The 20484-nt window shown below is 51.2% G+C and overlaps 1 protein-coding gene across 1 annotated transcript in view; it reads right to left on the reverse strand.

Annotated features, from left to right (window-relative positions):
* Nucleotides 1-20484, reverse strand: part of SPAG5 (sperm associated antigen 5) — a 131844-nt gene that overhangs the window by 68581 nt on the left and 42779 nt on the right. The window contains exons 6-8 of the mRNA XM_029613522.1: nt 13749-13884; nt 13267-13432; nt 12878-13011 (exon numbers count right to left, since the gene is read on the reverse strand). Of these exons, the coding sequence (XP_029469382.1) occupies nt 12878-13011; nt 13267-13432; nt 13749-13884 (436 nt within the window). The remainder of the gene's footprint in view (nt 1-12877; nt 13012-13266; nt 13433-13748; nt 13885-20484) is intronic.

Genomic DNA, 20484 nt, shown 5'->3' on the forward strand with positions numbered 1-20484 from the left:
ATCCCTGGTCTCATTCCCCAGTACATAGACTAACAAAGCCAAAGAAAGAGAAGAGACGGAGGGATCAAGTCGAACCTCTGAAATATATATATATATATATATATATATATATATATATATAATCATGAGAACTGAACGAACAATTAGTGCAAACAGCACCTTGCAAACAGAACTGAAGATAAGAATCTCCAGACAGAAAGACATAAGCACACAGCAAACCCCAGAAGTCATGTAGACAGTCATCTCGAGCAGGAAAAACAGAGGGAGGGCGCCTGGACTGATCCTTGGTACTACAGGAACGAAAATTAGCAGGTAAGGAATGTTAAGATTACTTACCTGGTAATCTCCTTTTCCTTAGTGTATGCAGATGGACTCAAAACAAATGGGTATAGTGTGCTCGTCCTAGCAGTTGGAGACGGATCTGACGTCAGCACGGGTACATATACCCCCACAGGAAGTGAAGCAATTCAGTAATCTTCCTTGCAAAAGCCTTTTATGGATATATGTGCACTGACCGATTGATTAATCAACAGGATTACCCTGACCAATTGATGGTAGCTGGAGACTGCCAGTGTTCTCAACCGGAAGGCGTCGACACCCGGCAGGGTGGACGCCCTATTATAAGCAAAACATGGCTTACTGTGAGTCAGCGAATCCCCATGTATATCGGCAGCCGGGCGGGATGCTGAGTCCATCTGCATACACTAAGGAAAAGGAGATTACCAGGTAAGTAATCTTAACATTTCCTAGCGTGTAGCAGATGGACTCAAAACAAATGGGATGTACAAAAGCTATTCCCGGACTGGGCGGGAGGCTGCCCGAGGACCGTGTAGGATCGCCCTCGCAAATGCTGTGTCCTCCCTGGCCTGAATGCCCAGACGGTAGAATCTGGAGAAGGTATGGAGGGAGGACCACGTCGCCGCTTTACATATCTCTGCAGGCGACAGCAGCTTAGCTTGTGCCCAAGAGGCCGATTGTGCTCTGGTAGAATGAGCCTTGACCTGTAGAGGTGGTGGTTTTCCTGCCTCTACGTAGGCTGCCTTGATAACTTTTCTAATCCAGCGGGCGATGGTAGGCCGTGAGGCCGCTTCCCCTTGCTTCTTCCCGCTGTGCAGGACGAACAGGTGGTCTGTCTTTCGTACTGCTTCTGACATTTCCAGGTATCTGGACAGCAGTCTGCCGATGTCGAGATGACGTAGTATTCGACCTTCTTCCGATTTCAAACCTTCCGTGGTAGGCAAGGATATGGTTTGGTTGAGGTGAAAGTGGGAGACCACTTTGGGTAAAAAGGAAGGAACTGTACGAAGATGGATAGCCTCTGGAGTGATTCTGAGAAATGGATCACGACAGGATAGTGCTTGTAGCTCTGAGATGCGGCGTGCTGAACACACAGCCAGCAAGAACACCATCTTCAAGGTTAACAAACGGAGAGACAGGCCTCGAAGGGGCCTGAAGGCTGATCCCGCTAAAAATTCCAATACTAGGTTAAGGTTCCACAAGTGGCGGGCGAATGTGTTTAACTCCTTTCAGGAAGCGTGAAACGTCTGGGTGCTGGGCAATGGATTTGCCGTCACGTCTGGGACCATAGCAAGACAGCGCTGCTACCTGTACCTTGATGGAGCTGAGGGACAGACCCTTCTGAAGTCCATCTTGTAGGAAGTCCAAAATGATAGGAATCTTTGCGGTATGCGAATTGGTGCTGTGAGAATCGCACCAGGCTTCAAAAATTCTCCAGATCCTGATATATGTTAGTGATGTGGAGAACTTGCGTGCTCGGAGGAGTGTATCTATCACCGGCTCTGAGTATCCTCTTTTCTTCAGTCTAGCCCTCTCAATGGCCAGACCGTAAGAGAGAATTGAGCTGGATCCTCGTGGAGGATGGGGCCTTGCCATAGCAGGTCCTGGTATGGAGGCAGAGGAAGAGGATTCCCTGCCAGTAGTCTTCTCATGTCTGCGTACCAAGGTCTTCTTGGCCAGTCCGGGGCCACTAGAAGAACTAGACCTCTGTGTCGCTGAATCCTGTGAACATTGGCGCCCAACAGGGGCCATGGAGGAAATGCGTACAGTAGGATCCCCTGAGGCCACGGCTGCACCAGGGCATCGATCCCCTGCGCTCGAGGATCCCGCCTGCGGCTGAAATATCTGGGAACTTGAGCATTGGACCTGTCTGCTAATAGGTCCATGGCTGGCGTCCCCCAGTGATCCACAATTAACTGAAAGGCTGTGGGTGACAGCTGCCATTCTCCCGGGTTTAGGCTTTCTCTGCTGAGGAAGTCTGCCGCAGTGTTGTCCTTCCCGGCGATGTGTACGGCGGAGATGTCCTGAAGATTGGCTTCTGCCCAAATCATCAGGGGAGTTATTTCTAGGGACACTTGTTGGCTTCTGGTTCCGCCATGTCGATTGATATATGTCACTGTGGTGGCGTTGTCTGACATCACTCTGACCGCTCTGTTGCGAAGTCTGTGAGCAAATCGCAGGCACGCTAGCCTGACTGCCCATGCCTCCAGTCGGTTGATATTCCACCTGGACTCTTCTCTAGTCCACCGTCCTTGGGCAGTGAGCTCCTCGCAGTGCGCTCCCCATCCGTTCAGGCTGGCATCTGTGGTGAGCAGAATCCAGGTTGGGGAGGACATTCGTAACCCCCGGCTCAAGTGGCCGGGCTGTAACCACCAGCGTAGTTGCTTCCGCACTCTGGCTGGTAGAGGCAGGTGTATGGTGTAGTCCTGTGATCGTGGACTCCATCGAGATAGAAGGGCGCGTTGCAATGGTCTCATATGAGCCCGCGCCCATGGCACCACCTCCAGAGTGGATGCCATGAGGCCGAGGACCTGGAGATAATCCCGAGCTGTGGGCCGGCTGGCGCTCAGCAAGACCTGCAGATGATTCCGGAGTTTGGACTTTCTCTTGGAGGTCAGGCTGACCTTGTCTTCTTGGGTGTCGAATTGGACCCCTAGGTATTCCAGCAACTGGGATGGCTGTAGGGAACTCTTCTTTAGGTTGACTACCCATCCTAGGCTTTCCAGAAGAGCTATAACTCTGTTGGTTGCCCGGTGATTCTCTTCCAGTGACTTTGCCCTAATCAGCCAATCGTCCAGGTAGGGATGGACAAGGATTCCTTCCTTCCTGAGTGCCACTGCCACTGCCACTACTACTATTACCTTGGTAAAGATCTGCAGCGCGGTGGCTAACCCGAAGGGTAAGGCCCGGAACTGGAAGTGCTGATTCAGGACTTTGAAGCGTAAATAGCGCTGGTGATCCCGATGGATTGGGATATGCAGGTAGGCTTCTGACAGATCTAGGGAGGTGAGAAACTCCCCTGGCTGTACTGAATTCTTGACAGACCGTAGAGTTTCCATGCGAAAACTGGGGACCCGTAGGTGCCGATTGACTGACTTGAGGTCCAGGACGGGCCTGAAGGTGCCCTCCTTCTTGGGGACTATGAAATAAATGGAATAATGCCCAGAAGGTACCTCTTCCGTAGATACTGGGATTATGGCGTTCAGGGCCAGGAGCCTCTGTAAGGTCACTTCTAGTGCCACTGTCTTGAGTGGCACTAGACAGCGGCACTTCTAGTGGCACTTCTAGTGCCACTCAAGACAGCGGCACTTCTAGTGCCGCTGTCTTGAGTGGCGAAACAAGGAGATTCCACAAACTTCCACACATTAAAAAAGGTGGAAAGAAGGCAAAACGATTACTGGCATGGTTAAAAGGGGAGGTGAAAGAAGCTATTTTAGCCAAAAGATCTTCATTCAAAAATTGGAAGAAGGATCCAACAGAAGAAAATAGGATAAAGCATAAACATTGGCAAGTTAAATGTAAGACATTGATAAGACAGGCTAAGAGAGAATTTGAAAAGAAGTTGGCTGTAGAGGCAAAAACTCACAGTAAAAACTTTTAAAAATATATCCGAAGCAGAAAGCCTGTGAGGGAGTCAGTTGGACCGTTAGATGATCGAGGGGTTAAAGGGGCACTTAGAGAAGATAAGGCCATCGCAGAAAGATTAAATGATTTCTTTGCTTCGGTGTTTACTGAAGAGGATGTTGGGGAGGTACCCGTAATGGAGAAGGTTTTCATGGGTAATGATTCAGATGGACTGAATCAAATCACGGTGAACCTAGAAGATGTGGTAGGCCTGATTGACAAACTGAAGAGTAGTAAATCACCTGGACCGGATGGTATAAACTAAAAAACTAAACTAAAAAATGAAATTTCAGACCTATTAGTAAAAATTTGTAACTTATCATTAAAATCATCCATTGTACCTGAAGACTGGAGGATAGCAAATGTAACCCCAATATTTAAAAAGGGCTCCAGGGGCGATCCGGGAAACTGCAGACCAGTTAGCCTGACTTCAGTGCCAGGAAAAATAGTGGAAAGTGTTCTAAACATCAAAACCACAGAACATATAGAAAGACATGGTTTAATGGAACAAAGTCAGCATGGCTTTACCCAGGGCAAGTCTTGCCTCACAAATCTGCTTCACTTTTTTGAAGGAGTTAATAAACATGTGGATAAAGATGAACCGGTAGATATAGTATACTTGGATTTTCAGAAGGCGTTTGACAAAGTTCCTCATGAGAGGCTTCTAGGAAAAGTAAAAAGTCATGGGATAGGTGGCGATGTCCTTTCGTGGATTGCAAACGGGCGGTAGAAGAGGGTTAGCCTGCCCCCTATGGCTGCTACCCTCGGATGGGTCGGCTGGTTGTCATTGTGGGTTACGGCCGGGGCCAGAACCCGGGCCGGTTCTCTTCTTGGTGTGCTTAGCCCGAAAGGGCTGATTCCTGGCCTGAGAACGAGGTGCTTGATAGCGAGACCTGTAAGGGTTGAAGCGCTGCGAGTTTCTACCTCTGGATGGTCTAGAAACAGAACGCTGGTTCCTCCTTGACCTGTCTTCTGGTAGACGGGGTAACGGAGAAGCACCCCATTTAGTAGCCCAATTCTCAAGGTCGCTGCCGAACAGTAGGGAACCCTCGAAGGGCATTCTTGTGAGTCGAGTCTTGGAGGACGAGTCGGCCGCCCAATTGCGTAGCCAAAGCTGTCTTCTGGCTGCCACTGAGGAAGACACTCCCTTGGCTGCCGTACGGACGAGGTCGGAGGCTGCGTCTATGAGAAATGCGAGAGCTGATTCCATGTCTTCTCCCAGGGTGTTATTTCTGGCCTGTGATAAACAGGAGCGCGTCACCACGGTGCAGCAAGTCGCGATTCGAAGGGACATGGCTGCTAACTCAAAAGCTTGTTTCAGAATGGTATCCATGCGTCGGTCATGCGCATCCTTGAGAGCTGCTCCCCCCTCCACCGGAATGGTGGTGTGTTTCACAATTGCGTTAATTATGGCGTCTACCCTGGGGCACGCCAGCAGTTCCTTGGCTGTCGGATCTAGAGGGTACATGCCAGACAAGGCCCGACCCCCTTTGAATGAGGCCTCCGGTGCCTTCCATTCCAGCTCGATTAGCTGCTGTGCTGCTTGTAGGAGGGGAAGTGGTGAGCCGTTTGGCGCAGGCCCTCTAGCAGAGGGTTCTGTACAGGGACACCTGGGGGGTCCTGGCCTGGAATGGCCAGCTCCGATAAGCATTGTGAGACCAGGCCCGGCAGATCTTCTCTCCGAAAGAAGCGTCTCATGGTCCGATATGGTTCTATCTCCGAGGGAAGTTCATTCTCCTCGGGGGGCTCTCCTCACTTACCTGTAAATAATCCGAATCCCCATGATTGGGGCTGTCGGGTGGTGAGTGGCTGCGCCTAGGTCTCGAGGGTCCAGGGACCGGATCAACCGGGACGGAAAGACCCATCCGAGGAGCAGACTGCATCTGGACAAAGGTGTGAATCCCCTTAAATAATTCCACCCAGGAAAGCGAAGCCAGATCTGGCTGCAGGGGTACCAGGTCTCTCGGATTCCCTGGCTGCTCGCCACGACCTGCTAAGTCCGGAGTGTTTTCTAAGGAACCGCTGGGCTGGGACCGGTCTTGTCCTGGAACTGCCATGGCTTCCTCATATTGGGCACATAGGGAGTCTGCTTCCTCGCTCTGTGTGGCTCTAAGATTGCATGCTGAGCAGAGGCTTAGAGCGTTCATGCCTGATTCTGGGGGTGCCAGCTCTGTGGACGCAGAGGCCTTCTTATGCTCCATTTGCCTCAAATGCGGTGTCGTCCTACGATGTGCGCCTATAAACGGGCACCTTATAAATGTGCGCCTATAACGGGCGTCTCATACATGCGCGCCTATAACGGGCGTCTCATACATGCGCGCCTATAACGGGCGTCTCATACATGCGCGCCTATAACGGGCGTCTTAGCATATGTGCGCGTATCCTAGTAGCGTGCGCTAACATGCGCCTATCACGTGCGCTAACAACGTGCGCCTATCATGTGCGCTAACAACGTGCGCCTATCATGTGCGCTAACAACGTGCGCCTATCACGTGCGCTAACAACGTGCGCCTATCATGTGCGCTAACAACGTGCGCCTATCACGTGCGCTAACAACGTGCGTTTAGCAAGCAAAAGCGCTTAATTAGAAAAGAGATGTAGGCAGGCAAAAAATGGCGACCTCCCAGGCGGGCGGCCTCGTAGGCAGGCCCAGTTAGTCCACACTTCCTCGGAGACCAAGTAAAGATGTACGCCTTACCTTGTCTTCGGCGCTTCCCGGCTGCGACCCGGGCGGTCTCCGGCTGCGGGGGGGAGAGGGGAATACCTTCACCGCCGCGCTTAAGGAAGTGCACCCACTGCCTCTAGGCCGCGCCCGAACCGCTCGGGGGCCAAGTCCACGCCGGGACAGAGGCTGCCTCTAGGCCACGCCCGAACCGCTTGGGGGCCAAGCCGCGCCCGAGCCCTTCTCACTCGGGGGCTGGGTCCCTGCCGCGAACCGGCCACCGGACCGAGGCTCCTACCTCTGAGGGACCACGGAAGTCAGCTCGGGAAACTCAACTGGGTGAGTGACCGCCTGGTATCACCACAGGAGTGCGGGGCTCGTCTTCAGTAGATTTCTTCTATGAATTTAGTCGATAGAATTTGGAAACACGCTCAGTGAGCGTGGGGTAGCTCCAAACTGCTTTGGAGACAGAAATTACTGAATTGCTTTCACTTCCTGTGGGGGTATATGTACCCGTGCTGACGTCAGATCCGTCTCCAACTGCTAGCACGAGCACACTATACCCATTTATTTTGAGTCCATCTGCTACACGCTAGGAAATAATTTTCTTTTCCCTGTATGTACCAGGATCAGTCCAGACTGTGGGATGTACCCAAGCTTCCCTACTGAGGGTGGGCCGTAGACAGCCCTGCTCGAAGAACACTATCCCCAAACGTCCCAAAGGACTGCGCGCCGACATCTAGCAGATAGTGTCGTGTAAATGTATGAAGAGGCTTCCACGTGGCCGCTCTACAGATCTCCTGTGATGAGACTGAAAGACGTTCCGCCCACGATGTGGCTTGAGCACGAAGCGAATGAGCTTTCACCTCCAACGGTGGAACCTTCCCTGCGCCAATATACGCTGATGTAATGGCCTTCGTCAGCCAGTGGGCTATCGTCGCCTTAGAAGCCATACCACCCTTTTTGGGACCAGATCAGAGAACAAACAAATGATCCGAGATTCGGAAATCATTTGTGACCTCCAGCTATCGTAGCAGGCAACGTTTAACATCAAGCTTTCGTAGCTCCCGAGAGTCCACCGAAGAGAAGGAAGGTAACTCCACCGTCTGATCAAGGAGAAATGAGGAGACCACCTTGGGAAGGAATGAAGGTACCGTACGCAAGGTAACCCCTGAGTCGGTGATTCAGAGATACGGTTCCCTGCAGGATAAGGCCTGAAGCTGACACCCGCCGAGCCGAAGCAATGGCCACCAGGAAGATAGTCTTGAGGGTGAGATCCTTCAGAGTAGCGGTCTGAAGAGGCTCGAACGGAGGTCCTCCTACACTCTGGAGCACCAGATTGAGGCTCCAGGAGGGGCAAGGGGATTGCCGCGGCGGTCTCACATGTTTCACTCCCTTGAGAAAACGAATCACATCCGGATGTGCAGAGAGAAGGGACTCGCCACCCTGACAGCATAGGGTTCCCAAAGCAGCCACTTGAACCCGCAGAGAGTTGTAAGCCAAGCCCTTGTCCAGACAATCCTGCAAGAACGAAAGGACCTGCATAATTGAGGCACGGGTTGTCTGGGTGTTATGTTCCGAGCACCATGCTTCGAAAACCCTCCATACCCGTACGTAGGCAACGGAGGTAGAGTCAAAATCACCGCCTCCGGGTAGCCCTGTTGTCTCAATCGGTGCCTCTCAAAAGCCAGGCCGCAAGACAGAAGCGACCTGCCTTGTCTAAATATATCGGGCCTTGTCGAAGAAGACGTGGGAGGTGATCCAAACGTAAGGGTACTCCCTCCGCCAGGTTGAGGAGATCGGCAAACCAAGGACGTCAAGGCCACTCCAGCATCACCATGATCACGGGGCCCTGGTGACCCTCTATTCGACGCAAGACCTTGCCAATCAGTGGCCACGGTGGGAATACATAGAGGAGGAGATGACAGGGCCACGGGAGCACCAGTGCGTCAACGCCCTCCGCACCACGTTCCCTTCTGCGACTGAAGAATCGAGGGGCCTTTGCATTGAGAGCCGTGGCCATGAGGTCCACGTGGGGAGTCCCCCACCACCGCACGATCAGGTTCATCGCTTCCTCTGAGAGCTCCCATTCCCCTGGGTCGAGTTGCTGATGGCTTAGAAAGTCCGCTTGCACGTTGTCCACCCCTGCGATGTGGGAGGCCGCTATGCAGAGAAGGTGGAGTTCCGTCCACTGCATCAGCCTGTCCGCTTCCAAGGAGACATAATGGCTCCTCGTGCCCCCCTGACGGTTTGTGTACGCCACCATGGTCGCGTTGTCTGAGAGAATCCGTACCGCCCGATGGCGAACGAGGGGAAGGAAGCCCTGCAACGCCAGTTGAACCGCCCTGGTTTCCAGACGATTGATTGGCCAGCGCGCCTTAGCCGCCGTCCATCGTCCCTGTAGAGAGCTGGACTGGCATACTGCCCCCAGCCCGATAGACTGGCGTCCGTTGTCACCACTATCCAGTCCAGTACATCCAGGGAGACTCCCTGGGCCAAATGCGACGGATCCAGCCACCAGCGGAAGCTTTCCTCTGCAAATTTGGGAATCGGAAGGGGCGCCTGGAAATCCCTCGATATCAGCTTCCAGCGGGATAGGAGGGCCCTCTGGAGGGGACGTATATGCGCAAAAGCCCAGGGTACCAAATCGATGGTGGACGCCATGGAACCCAGGACCTGAAGGTAATCCCAGGCTGTGGGTTCCGAAAGGGCGGAGAAACGCCGTATCTGGACTCTTAAGGCCTGGGCCCTCTCTGGCTTGAGGAACACCTTGCCCTCCGCTGTATCGAACCTCGCCCCCAGGAAATCCAGGGTCTGGGACGGCTCGAGGTTGCTTTTGGCATAGTTGACGACCCATTCGAGAGACTGGAGAAGATGTACCAACCTGTCGACCGCACGGTAACCTTGACTCAACGATTTCGCCTGAATGAGCCAGTCGTCCAGGTAGGGATGGACTAGGATACCCTCCCGAAGGGCAGCCGCCACCACCATTACCTTCATGAAAATGCATGGAGCTGTTGCCAGTCCGAAGGGAAGAGCTTGGAACGGAAAATGCTGTCCCAGGATCTTGAACCGGAGAAAGCACTGATGAGGTTTGAAGATGGGGATGTGCAGGTACGCCTCCGTGAGATCCAGAGAGGCCAGGAACTCTCCGCGGTGGACTGCTGCCAGCACCGAGCGGAGAGTCTCCATCCTGAAGCGTGGAACCTTGAGAGACTTGTTCACCGATTTGAGATCCAGTATGGGGCGGAAAGTGCCCTCCTTTTTGGGCACCACAAAATAGATGGAGTAGTGACCCCACCCCATTTTGGAGGGGGGTACGGGAAGGATAGCCCCCAGGTGGATGAGATGATACAAAGTCTGACGGACTGCGCCCTGTTTCAAGTGGGACCCGCAAGGGGAGAAGAGGAACCTGTCTCTTGGAGGTCGTACAAAATCCAACGCGTAGCCGCATTTCAGAATATCTAGGACCCACTGATCAGACGTGATCCGGACCCACTCCTCGTAGAAGAGAGAGATCCGGCCCCCTATCCTGGGGATCGCCGAGTGGGCCCACCTGGCATCATTGGCCGGGCTTTGTGGGCGCACTGTGGGCCAACCCGTCCTTGCCGGGCCTGCGCCCTCAAAAGGGCAGATTCCAGGAGGTGGAACGGGAAGACTGGGCCCGGGGGGGGCCTGCTGTCTAGAATTCCGGGACCGGCGTTGGGTGCGAAAACGATTCCTGTTGGCCCCGAAGGATCTGTTGGAGCGCGGGCGATCTTCCGGAAGTCTGTGAACTGCATTTTCCCCGAGGGACTTGATGATCTGATCCAGATCCTCCCAAAGAGGAATTTGCCTTTGAACGGAAGCAACCCCAGGAGAGTCTTCGAGGAGGAATCAGCCGACCAGTTCCTGAGCCAGAGGAAACGCCGAGCAGAGACCGCAGCCACCATGGTCCGGGCCAAAACTCGTAGAAGATCGTATAAGGCGTCCGCCCCGTAGGCCACCACAGCCTCCAGTCGATCAGCCTGGAGAGCCTACTCTGGAGGGAGATCCTGTGAGGTAAGGGAGCTGTTGTACCCATCATAGACCTGCCCTTTGCGCCAACAAACTGCAGATGGCCACCCGCACCCCCCAGTGCCGACACCTCAAACACCCGCTTGAGGTAGACCTCGAGCTTCCTGTCCTGTAGGTCTCTCAGAGCTGTGCCTCCCGTGACCGGGATAGTGATATGCTTAGTGACTGCCGAAACCGCGGAGTCCACCGCCGGAACCTTGAGTAGCTCCAAGAAATCCTCGGGAAGTGGATATAGCTTGTCCATCGCTCTGCTCACCCTTAAGGAGGCCTCGGGAGAATCCCATTCCCGGGAGAGTAGCTGAAGGCAGGAGGGGTGAGTAGGGAGGGCGCACGCTGGGGGTCGGAGGCCCGCTAATAGAGGGTCCCCTTTCTTCGCCTTAGGCTCCGGACCTGAAGGCTCCGGAGGCGGATCAATATCCAGCTCCCGCAAGATATGGGGGGGGATCAGGTCGTCCAATTCATCCCGTTGGAAAATGCGGAGAACCCGAGGGTCATCCCCCTCCACTTGAGTCCCCAGAGGAGGGTCCATCCATGTCCACGTCCGGGTCCCCCGGCGGCACGAAGAAAACGCTCTGGGTAGGCCTCTGGAAGGACCAGGAGGGACCCCGGAGGGGCCCGGCGCCCCTCCGCCAAGTTGCCTTCCTTCCTGGGGCCCCTGCGGGAGCGGGGGTTCCATCCGCGCTAACTTGGGTGGAGAGGGACCCGGGGCTACCTCCATAGGGAGTGCCATGCGGTGCAGAAAGGCATTGTGCATAAGCACAATGAATTCAGGTGAAAACGGTGGGAGGCTCGAAGGAGGGAGGGCTGGACCCTCCCGCGGCACAGAGCACAGCTCCATGGCCTCTGCCGAGGCCAAAATGGATAGTGGAGCCAAAATCAGGCCGTCCACATCCTCCCCCGGGAAACCGGCATCCAGCGTGCTATGGTCCAAAATGGCCGCCGTTCCTGCCACCCGCGGGAACGGGCCCTGCCACTGGCGTGCCTCACGGCTGCGACCGAACGCTCCTGCAGTGCTCTCCTCCGGGTCGCTGGTCTCCCCATTGGGGAGACAGCCCGAGCAAAGTCCCTCTCTTGAGAGCTGGTCCCCGAGCCGGCCGCAATCAACACACTCCGCCGCTCTGGACATGCCGCTAGTGGGGGAGGGGAAGGGAGGTAGAAGGCGGAGCGCGGGAACTGCTGGCGGAGGCTCTTCGGCGCCGAAATCTAACCCAGGGACTGCCCCAAAAGTCCCCCTCGCGTCCAGAAACACCGCCGGGGAAATGGACTTCCCGGCGGGTGGCAGCCCCGGGGAATTAGCGTCACGGGGCTGCAAGCCGACTCTTGTCGGGGAGGGGGGAGAGGCCAGCACCACCAGCGTGCACCCCAATGGTCTGGCGCCCATGGATCGGACCTGAGGAAAAAAAGGCACAGAAAAAAACCCAAAAAAAACTTACACCAGAATGCTGCACAAATTAAGAGGCAGAGAAAGAAGAAGAAATCCCCCAGGCCTGTCCGCAAGTGCTCCAGGGAAAATAGACAGGCTCTAGTGCAGCGGGGCTGCAGAAATAACCCTGTCACCAAACTCCTTTTTTTTTTTTTTTCCTGAAAAACTTGATCCCTCAAAGAATGAGAACAGGAGCTTAGCTGCAGAAGACAGACAAACACAAAGCCCCTGTCCTGGGGGAACCACTGTTCCCCTGCTCACATCTGCTGGAGTCAGAAACGTACTGGGGAATGAGACCAGGGATGTGGGCTTATATGGCACCTCCCTCAGAAGTTTGTTCTGACTCCATCTGCTGGACGGGGGATATAACCCACCATCTGGACTGATCCTGGTACGTATAGGGAACTTTTTTTTTTTTTTAAACACTTACCTGGGTTCAGTGCTTACCAGCTGAGTACACAGTCTCCAGCTGTAGGGGGGAGAGAGCTTTGGCAATCTCCTCTGCGCTTGGCTTCCTGCACCCGTTGCCTTTCAGCTGCTTCAGCAGCAAAGTCTACGCTGGGAACAGTGATCCCCATAGAGAAAGCACGTTCACATCTGCTAGGAGACTGAGAGATACCAAAGGGCTGAGGTCACTGCAGGGGTGTATCTAAGGTGATGTCAGCTTTGAAACCCGATTGTCTCCAATTGCTGGCAGGGGAACATAAACCCATTAGTCCCCAGTCCATCTGGTTTCATGTTAGGAAAAACGTTAAACCAAACTACGCAACAGGATTGTGTTTCAATATGGTTCTACTTTTGTCTCATTTTCTTACTGGAGCCGCTGGATAGTGTCCTTCTGTTCCTCACACTGCAACTTGCTTTCCCGTATGAGAGACAGGCTGGATTTCAACTCTCTTTCCATTTCTATCAGCTGCTCCCTGCACACATAATTTTCTTCCTCAGTAAGCTGGGGCAGAGACAGAAAAGGATGCATTTACTAATATAAAAGTAAAAGTTCTTTATTTATTCATTCAAAATACTTCCATACCACCTTCGCATTCTTTAGAAGGTTACCATAGGTAGTGTACAGACAAACCCCAGAAAGAAGCTATTTCCCCCTTCCCCCAAAGCTATCACAGGACTGGTCCAGCAAGGAGCCCTCTCTTTCCCACTCCCTGGTGTCACAAGTCAAGGCCTTAGAAGGCTCCCATATCCTTCTTACCTCTTTGCTTTTGGTAGAGGCAGCAAGCTGGGTCTGCAGATCATCTATCTGCTCTTTACACTTCCTTAGCTCTCCTCGGAAGAAGCTTCGCTGTTCCTCTAGTTGACAGATTCGCTCCTGTATTTCCTGCTTCTGTTTCTGGTTCTCTGATAGGAACTGCTTTGATCTATAACAAGACAGCATGGGAAAAAGGAAAAAGAATTCAAAGCAATGCTGACTCCATCCCCATCACACCCTACTTCATTTTAAGGAGGAGAGTTTTGCTTTTCTAGTTAGGCACTGCAGGGAGACTTATCCAAACTTTTACTGATTTTCAGTTACAGAGCTGAGCATGGGAAATGCTGCCAACATGTGTACAGCACCGATACAAGCAGAGAGGGTAGGAGCAGCAACATTACAATGTCATTCTTTTTCATTCAGATATACTGTAATTAATTTACAGTTTAACATAAGTCCAGTGATGTTTGCTTTAAGGATCTCACCGTTCCTTCTCCTCAGCCAGAGCTTGCTCTAGAAGTTGGATGCATTCATCTTGAATAGAAATTTTCACGTCTAACTGCTCATTTCTTGCCCTCATCTGGTTGCTTTCTGCCAGGCTCTCCATCAGAGAGGCGAGCTCTGAAGAGAAAAGCACAGTGCAGAGGATGGGGGTTACAGCAGGCTGACAGCAACACTAACAAGTTCAACAGGGGGCAGAGGCTCGGTCTACAGGATCTTGGCTCATATTATTCAATCATGTCAGAGTTTTTCAGGCAGGGCTCAAGTTCTTGGGAGAGATTCAGGACAGAAAATAAAATTCTTCATCTTCCTTTTTCACAAACACTAGTTTTAAGGTGTTCTCCCGGTATATACAAATCAATGTGTTCTAACATGCAGGATGCCTCGCTCCTCTCTCGTTCACATTTCAAGGCCTTGCCTTACCTCACCCTAGGTACAGAGAAGGTGAAATTAGTTCTTACCTGATAATTTCGTTTTCCTTAGTGTAGACAGGTGGAGATGGAGTCAGGTTTCAAAGCCGATATCACCCTAGATACATCACTGCAGTGAATTCAGCCCTTCAGAATTCTCTTCAAAAGCCATTTGGACATACAATCCAAAAAACTTGATTAAAAACGGATAACCGCAACTGTACTGAACCAAACACTGAACCTTAGTAAGAATATTGATGCCCTGATCTAGGGACTGGATGACAGTTTACCCATAATCTCTTGAAATAGATATCCATTCCACGGGCGAATTGTTGACACCATTCTTGGGCAGCTGGGGGTGGGATGCTGAGTCCATTTGTCTACATTAAGGAAAACAAAATTATCAAGTAAGTAATTTCTCCATTTCCTAGCGTGTACAAGATCTACTCCTGATCAGAGTGGGAGGCTGCCTGCAGTCCGGTTAATACCACCCTTGCAAAGGTTGCGTCTTCTCAGGCCTATACATTCAGGCAATAGAACCTGGAGGTGGTGTGCAAGCACCACCACGTCGCCGCTCGGAAGATATCGACGGGGGACAGCAGTCAACTTTCTGCCCATGACACTGCCTGAGCCCTGGTGGAATGAGCTTTAACCTGAGAAGGTAATGGCTTTCCTGCCTCCACATAGGCTCGTGACCACCTCCTTAATCCAGTGAGCGATGGTAGCCCACAAAGTTGGTTCACCCTGCTTCCTTCCACCATGAAGGACAAAAGGGTGGTCCGTCTTTTGGACTGGTTTTGAAACATCCAGATACCGCACCAAAAGCCTACTGACATTCAAATGAGAGGAGGCGGTATTCCTCCGAGTCCCTGTGCTTATCTAGGGAAGGCATCAAAATGGACTGATTCAAATGAAATTCTGAGACTACCTTGGGCTAGAAGGATGGAACGGTATGAAGCTATAACGCTCCTGGAGTCATCCAGTGGAACAGTTCCGGACACAATGCCTGCAGTTCAGAGATGCGACGCGCTGAGCATATAGCCACCAGGAACACCGTTTTCAAGGTTAATAAACACAAGGAAAGACTGCGCAGCAGCCAAAAGGAGGGCTCTGCCAAAAATTCCAATTCTAGATTAAGATTCCACTGTAGGGATGGCCTAAGGTGCTTCACCCCTTTTCAGAAAACGAGCCACGTCTGGATGAGCAGACAGGGAGGTTCGGTTCACTTTGCCCCTGAATCAGGAGACAGCCCCTACCTACACCTTCAAGGAGTTAAGGGTCAAACAATTATTCAAGCCGCCCTGCAAAAATTCCAGAATAAGTGGGATGTTGATCGCCTGAGGGGAGACACAGAATTCCTTGCACCAGTCCTCAAATTCTCTAAACCCGCAAATACACTAGGGATGTAAGAACTTCTGAGCACAGAGTAAGGTGGCAGTTACCACTGCAGAATATCCTTGCTCCTCTCAAAGGCCAGACATTAAGACAGAATAGAGTCAGATCCTTGTGAAGGACAGGTCTCTGCTGAAGCAAGTCCCTGTGCAGTGGGAGGGTCTCTCCACCAGGAGTCTCTGCATATCTGCATACCACGGATGCCTGGGCCAATCTGGATACTAGTAGGACTAATCCCCCTGTGCTGCTCGATTCTGCAAATGATCCTGCCCAGCAGGGGCCACAGAGGAAAGGTGTATAGCAACTCTTCTTCCAGTCAGGTCTGAATGAGAGCATCAATCCCCAAGGACCACGGATCTCTTCTGCAACTGAAGAATCAGGGAACCTTTGCATTGAGATGAGGCCAGCAGGTCGATGGACGGAGGCCTCAACGATCTACTATCAGTTGAAAGGCTTCAGCCAACACCCACTCTCCTGGATCCAGACTCTCCCTGCTTAGATTGTCTGCAGGAAGAGACAATGTCCGAGCAATGTGTGAGGCTGAGATTGTCTGTAGATGTATTTCCGTCCATTCCATAAAGAGGTCCATCTCCTGAGACACCTGCTGGCTCTTGGTTCCTCCCTGGTGGATGATGTAGGCTAATGTCGTTGTGCTGTCCGACATTATGCGGACTGCTTGACCCTGGAGTCTGTGACTGAATCGCAAGCATGCCAGCCTCACTGCCCGGGCCTCCAGGCAATTGATGTTCCAAGAGGGCATCTTCCTCCATTCAATGTCTCTAGGCCATGAGTTCCTGAGAGTGAGCTCCCCAGTCCCGGAGACTCGCATCCATTGTAAGAACCAGCCAGTTCGAGGAAGACAGGGACACCCCCCCCCCCTGCTCAATGAACCTCCTGCAACCACCACTTGAGGCGAGAGCAGACTCCTATTGGTAAGTGGAGACGAATCAAATAGTCTTGAGATTGTGTGTTCCAACGTGACAGCAGCGAGTGCTGAAGTGGGCAGATGTGTGATCTTGCCCATGGCACTACTTAAAGGTTGCCGCCATCAAACTGGGAACTTGGAGATATCTCCACACTGTCGGGCGTATTGTGTTCATCAACTGATGCACCTGGGACATCAACTTCCATATCCGTGTGGTCGGGAGAAGACCTTGGCCTGCCTGGTGTCAAACCGGACTCCTAGATACTCCGACTGGGAAGGCTTGAGACTGCTTTTGCCCAGGTTTACAACCCAAGTGATTTCCTTAACCAAGGAGGACACCCTGTTGGTCACCCGGAGACGTTCTTCCATGGATCAACCAACTGTCCAACCACAGGGGTACCAGGATTCCTTCTATTCTCAACGCTGCCGCCACGACCCCCATAATCTTGGAAAATGTTCTTGGGGCGGTGGCTAGGTCAAAGGGCAGTGCCTGGAACTGATAATGGTAACCCAGTATGGCAAAGCATAGGAGGCGTTTGTGTTCTTGACTAATTGAAATATGTAGGTAGGCCATAGATAGGTCCAGGGAGGTTAGGTACCCTCCCAGTTGGATGGCCATTATCATGAAGCGAAAGATTTCCATGCGGAAATGACTCTCATAGGTGACTGTTGACACTCAAGGTCCAAGATGGGGGAAAAAGGAACTTTCAATCTTGGGTTAGATGAAATAGATGTATTAACGTTCATATTTTCCTGGGGCTTAGGTACTGGGATTAAAGCCCTTGTCCTGAGAAGCCTTAAAAGAGTAATGTCCATTGCCTGCTTTTTGTGCTGGAAGTGGCAAGACAATATCATAAATACGTTCCAAGGAGTGCTGCGAAATTCCAGCGCATATCCTTCTCACATGACTTCCTGTACCCACTTACATAGAAACATAGAAATAACGGCAGAAGAAGACCAAACAGCCCATCCAGTCTGCCCAGCAAGCTTTCACACTTATTTTTCTCATACATCTCTGTTACTCTGACCGCTGAGGTCAGGGCCCTTTTATTGGTAACTTTTTGGTTCTAATTTCCTTCCACCTCCGCCACTGATGTAGAGAGCAATGCTGGAGCTGCATCAAAGTGAAGTATCAGGCTTAATTGGTTCGGGGTAGTAACCACCGCAACAAGCAAGCTACTCCCATGCTTATTTGTTTACCCAGACTATGCAAATCAGTCCTTGTTGGTAGTTGACTGACTGTAAATCCTCTTATCTTCATTCCCCCCTGCCATTGAAGCAGAGAGCTACACTGGATATGCATTGAAAGCAGAGTTACTTACCTGTAACAGGTGTTCTCACAGGACAGCAGGATGTTAGTCCTCACATATGGGTGACATCACAGGATGGAGCCCAATCACGGAACACTTTTGTCAAAGTTTCTAGAACTTTGACTGGCACCCACTGGGCATGCCCAGCACAGCACCAACCCTGCATCCAGCAGGGATCCCCCTTCAGTCTCGTCTTATAGTAAAAAGTTTGTGCGAAAAATAAATAAGAAAACGTAAGCAAACCCAACTCCGCGGGGTGGCGGGCGGGTTTTGTGAGGACTAACATCCTGCTGTTCTGTGAGAACACCTGTTACAGGTAAGCAACTCTGCTTTCTCACAGGGCAAGCAGGATGGTAGTCCTCACATATGGGTGAGTAGCGAGCTGAGGATGCCCGAGCAATTCACCAAATGCATCCAAAGGCGTGCAACAGGCACAACAACAGGGGTGGAATTTGGTAAGGAGGGCACTCAAACCCTGGACGGGTTGGTGGAAGGATGATGGGTAAACTAAAAACAAGTAGTGAAGAACCGACTGGCCAAAGATGGAATCTCGCCTGCCAGCCTTATCTAAGCAATAATGCTACAACCCAAGAAAGAGATCTAGGTGTCATAGTGGATAACACATTGAAATCGTCGGTGCAGTGTGCTGCGGCAGTCAAAAAAGCAAACAGAATGTTGGGAATTATTAGAAAAGGAATGGTGAATAAAACAGAAAATGTCATAATGCCTCTGTATTGCTCCATGGTGAGACTGCACCTTGAATACTGTGTACAATTCTGGTCGCCGCATCTCAAAAAAGATATAATTGCGATGGAGAAGGTACAGAGAAGGGCTACCAAAATGATAAGGGGAATGGAACAACTCCCCTATGAGGAAAGACTAAAGAGGTTAGGACTTTTCAGCTTGGAGAAGAGACGACTGAGGAGGGATATGATAGAGGTGTTTAAAATCATGAGAGGTCTAGAACAGGTAGATGTGAATCGGTTATTTACTCTTTCGGATAGTAGAAAGACTAGGGGGCACTCCATGAAGTTAGCATGGGGCACATTTAAAACTAATCTGAGAAAGTTCTTTTTTACTCAACGCACAATTAAACTCTGGAATTTGTTGCCAGAGGATGTGGTTAGTGCAGTTAGTATAGCTGTGTTTAAAAAAGCATTGGATAAGTTCTTGGAGAAGTCCATTACCTGCTATTAAGGTCACTTAGAGAATAGCCACTGCCATTAGTAATGGTTACATGGAAGAGACTTAGTTTTTGGGTACTTGCCAGGTTCTTATGGCCTGGATTGGCCACTGTTGGAAACAGGATGCTGGGCTTGATGGACCCTTGGTCTGACCCAATATGGCATTTTCTTATGTTCTTATGTTAATGGGCTGTGAATGTATGGAGAGAACTCCAGGTAGCAGCCTTACAAATATCAGCAAGTGGCACCGAACGGAGATGCGCTACTGATGTCGCCATGGCCCTGATAGGGTGTGCGTTCACACGGTCTTGCAGCGGAATGCCTTTTTGCTGGTAGCAAAAAGAAATACAGTCCGCTAACCAGGAGGAGAGGGTCTGCTTTCCCACAGGATTTCCTAATTTGATGGTGTCGATAGAAGCAATTGAGTGGATTTCCTGTGGGCTGACGTGCGGCCTAGATAGAAGGCTAGGGCACACTTGCAGTCCAAGGAATGCAGAGCCTGTTCTCCTGGGTTTGAATGGGGCCTGGGAAAAAAGGTAGGTGGGATGATGGATTGATTAAGATGAAATTCAGACACTACCTTTGGTAAAAACATAGGGTGAGTGTGGAGCACTACCCTGTCATGCAGAATTTTAGTGTAAGGTGGGTAGGTAACTAAAAGCCTGCAACTCACTAACTCTGCGAACAGAGGTAATAGCGAGAAGAAAAACTACATTCCAGCTGAGATAACGAAGATCACATAAGAACATGCCATACTGGGTCAGACCAAGGGTCCATCAAGCCCAGCATCCTGTTTCCAATAGTGGCCAATCTAGGCCATAAGAACCTGGCAAGTACCCAAAAACTAAGTCTATTCCATGTTACCGTTGCTAATGGCAGTGGCTATTCTCTAGGTGAACTTAATAGCAGGTAATGGACTTCTCCTCCAAGAACTTATCCAATCCTTTTTTAAACACAGCTATACTAACTGCACTAACCACATCCTCTAGCAACAAATTCCAGAGTATAATTGTGCATTGAGTGAAAAAGAACTTTCTCCGATTAGTTTTAAATGTGCCACATGCTAACTTTATGGAGTGCACCCTAGTCTTTCTCTTATCTGAAAGTGTAAATAACCGATTCACATCTACCCGTTCTAGACCTCTCATGATTTTAAACACCTCTATCATATCCCCCCTCAGTCGTCTCTTCTCCAAGCTAAAAAGTCCTAACCTCTTTAGTCTTTCCTCATAGGGGAGCTGTTCCATTCCCCTTATTTTGGTCGCCCTTCTCTGTACCTTCCCCATCGCAATTGTGGGGGGTCCTTAAACACTGGATACACTTGCAGAATACGCCAATTCTTTCTAATACTTTGACTGCCGCAGTGTATCCAATGTTTAAGGACCCCCCCGATGGTGGCTTATAAACGGGGTAGTAACATTAAGGACATGGTGGTGCATTCCTCCTTTCATGAGCTGACAGAAAAAAATGAAAATGAGGAGGTGGGTCATTTTCCATGT

Source organism: Rhinatrema bivittatum, chromosome 8 (assembly GCF_901001135.1).
Source record: "Rhinatrema bivittatum chromosome 8, aRhiBiv1.1, whole genome shotgun sequence".
In the NCBI taxonomy this organism is placed as follows: domain Eukaryota; kingdom Metazoa; phylum Chordata; class Amphibia; order Gymnophiona; family Rhinatrematidae; genus Rhinatrema; species Rhinatrema bivittatum.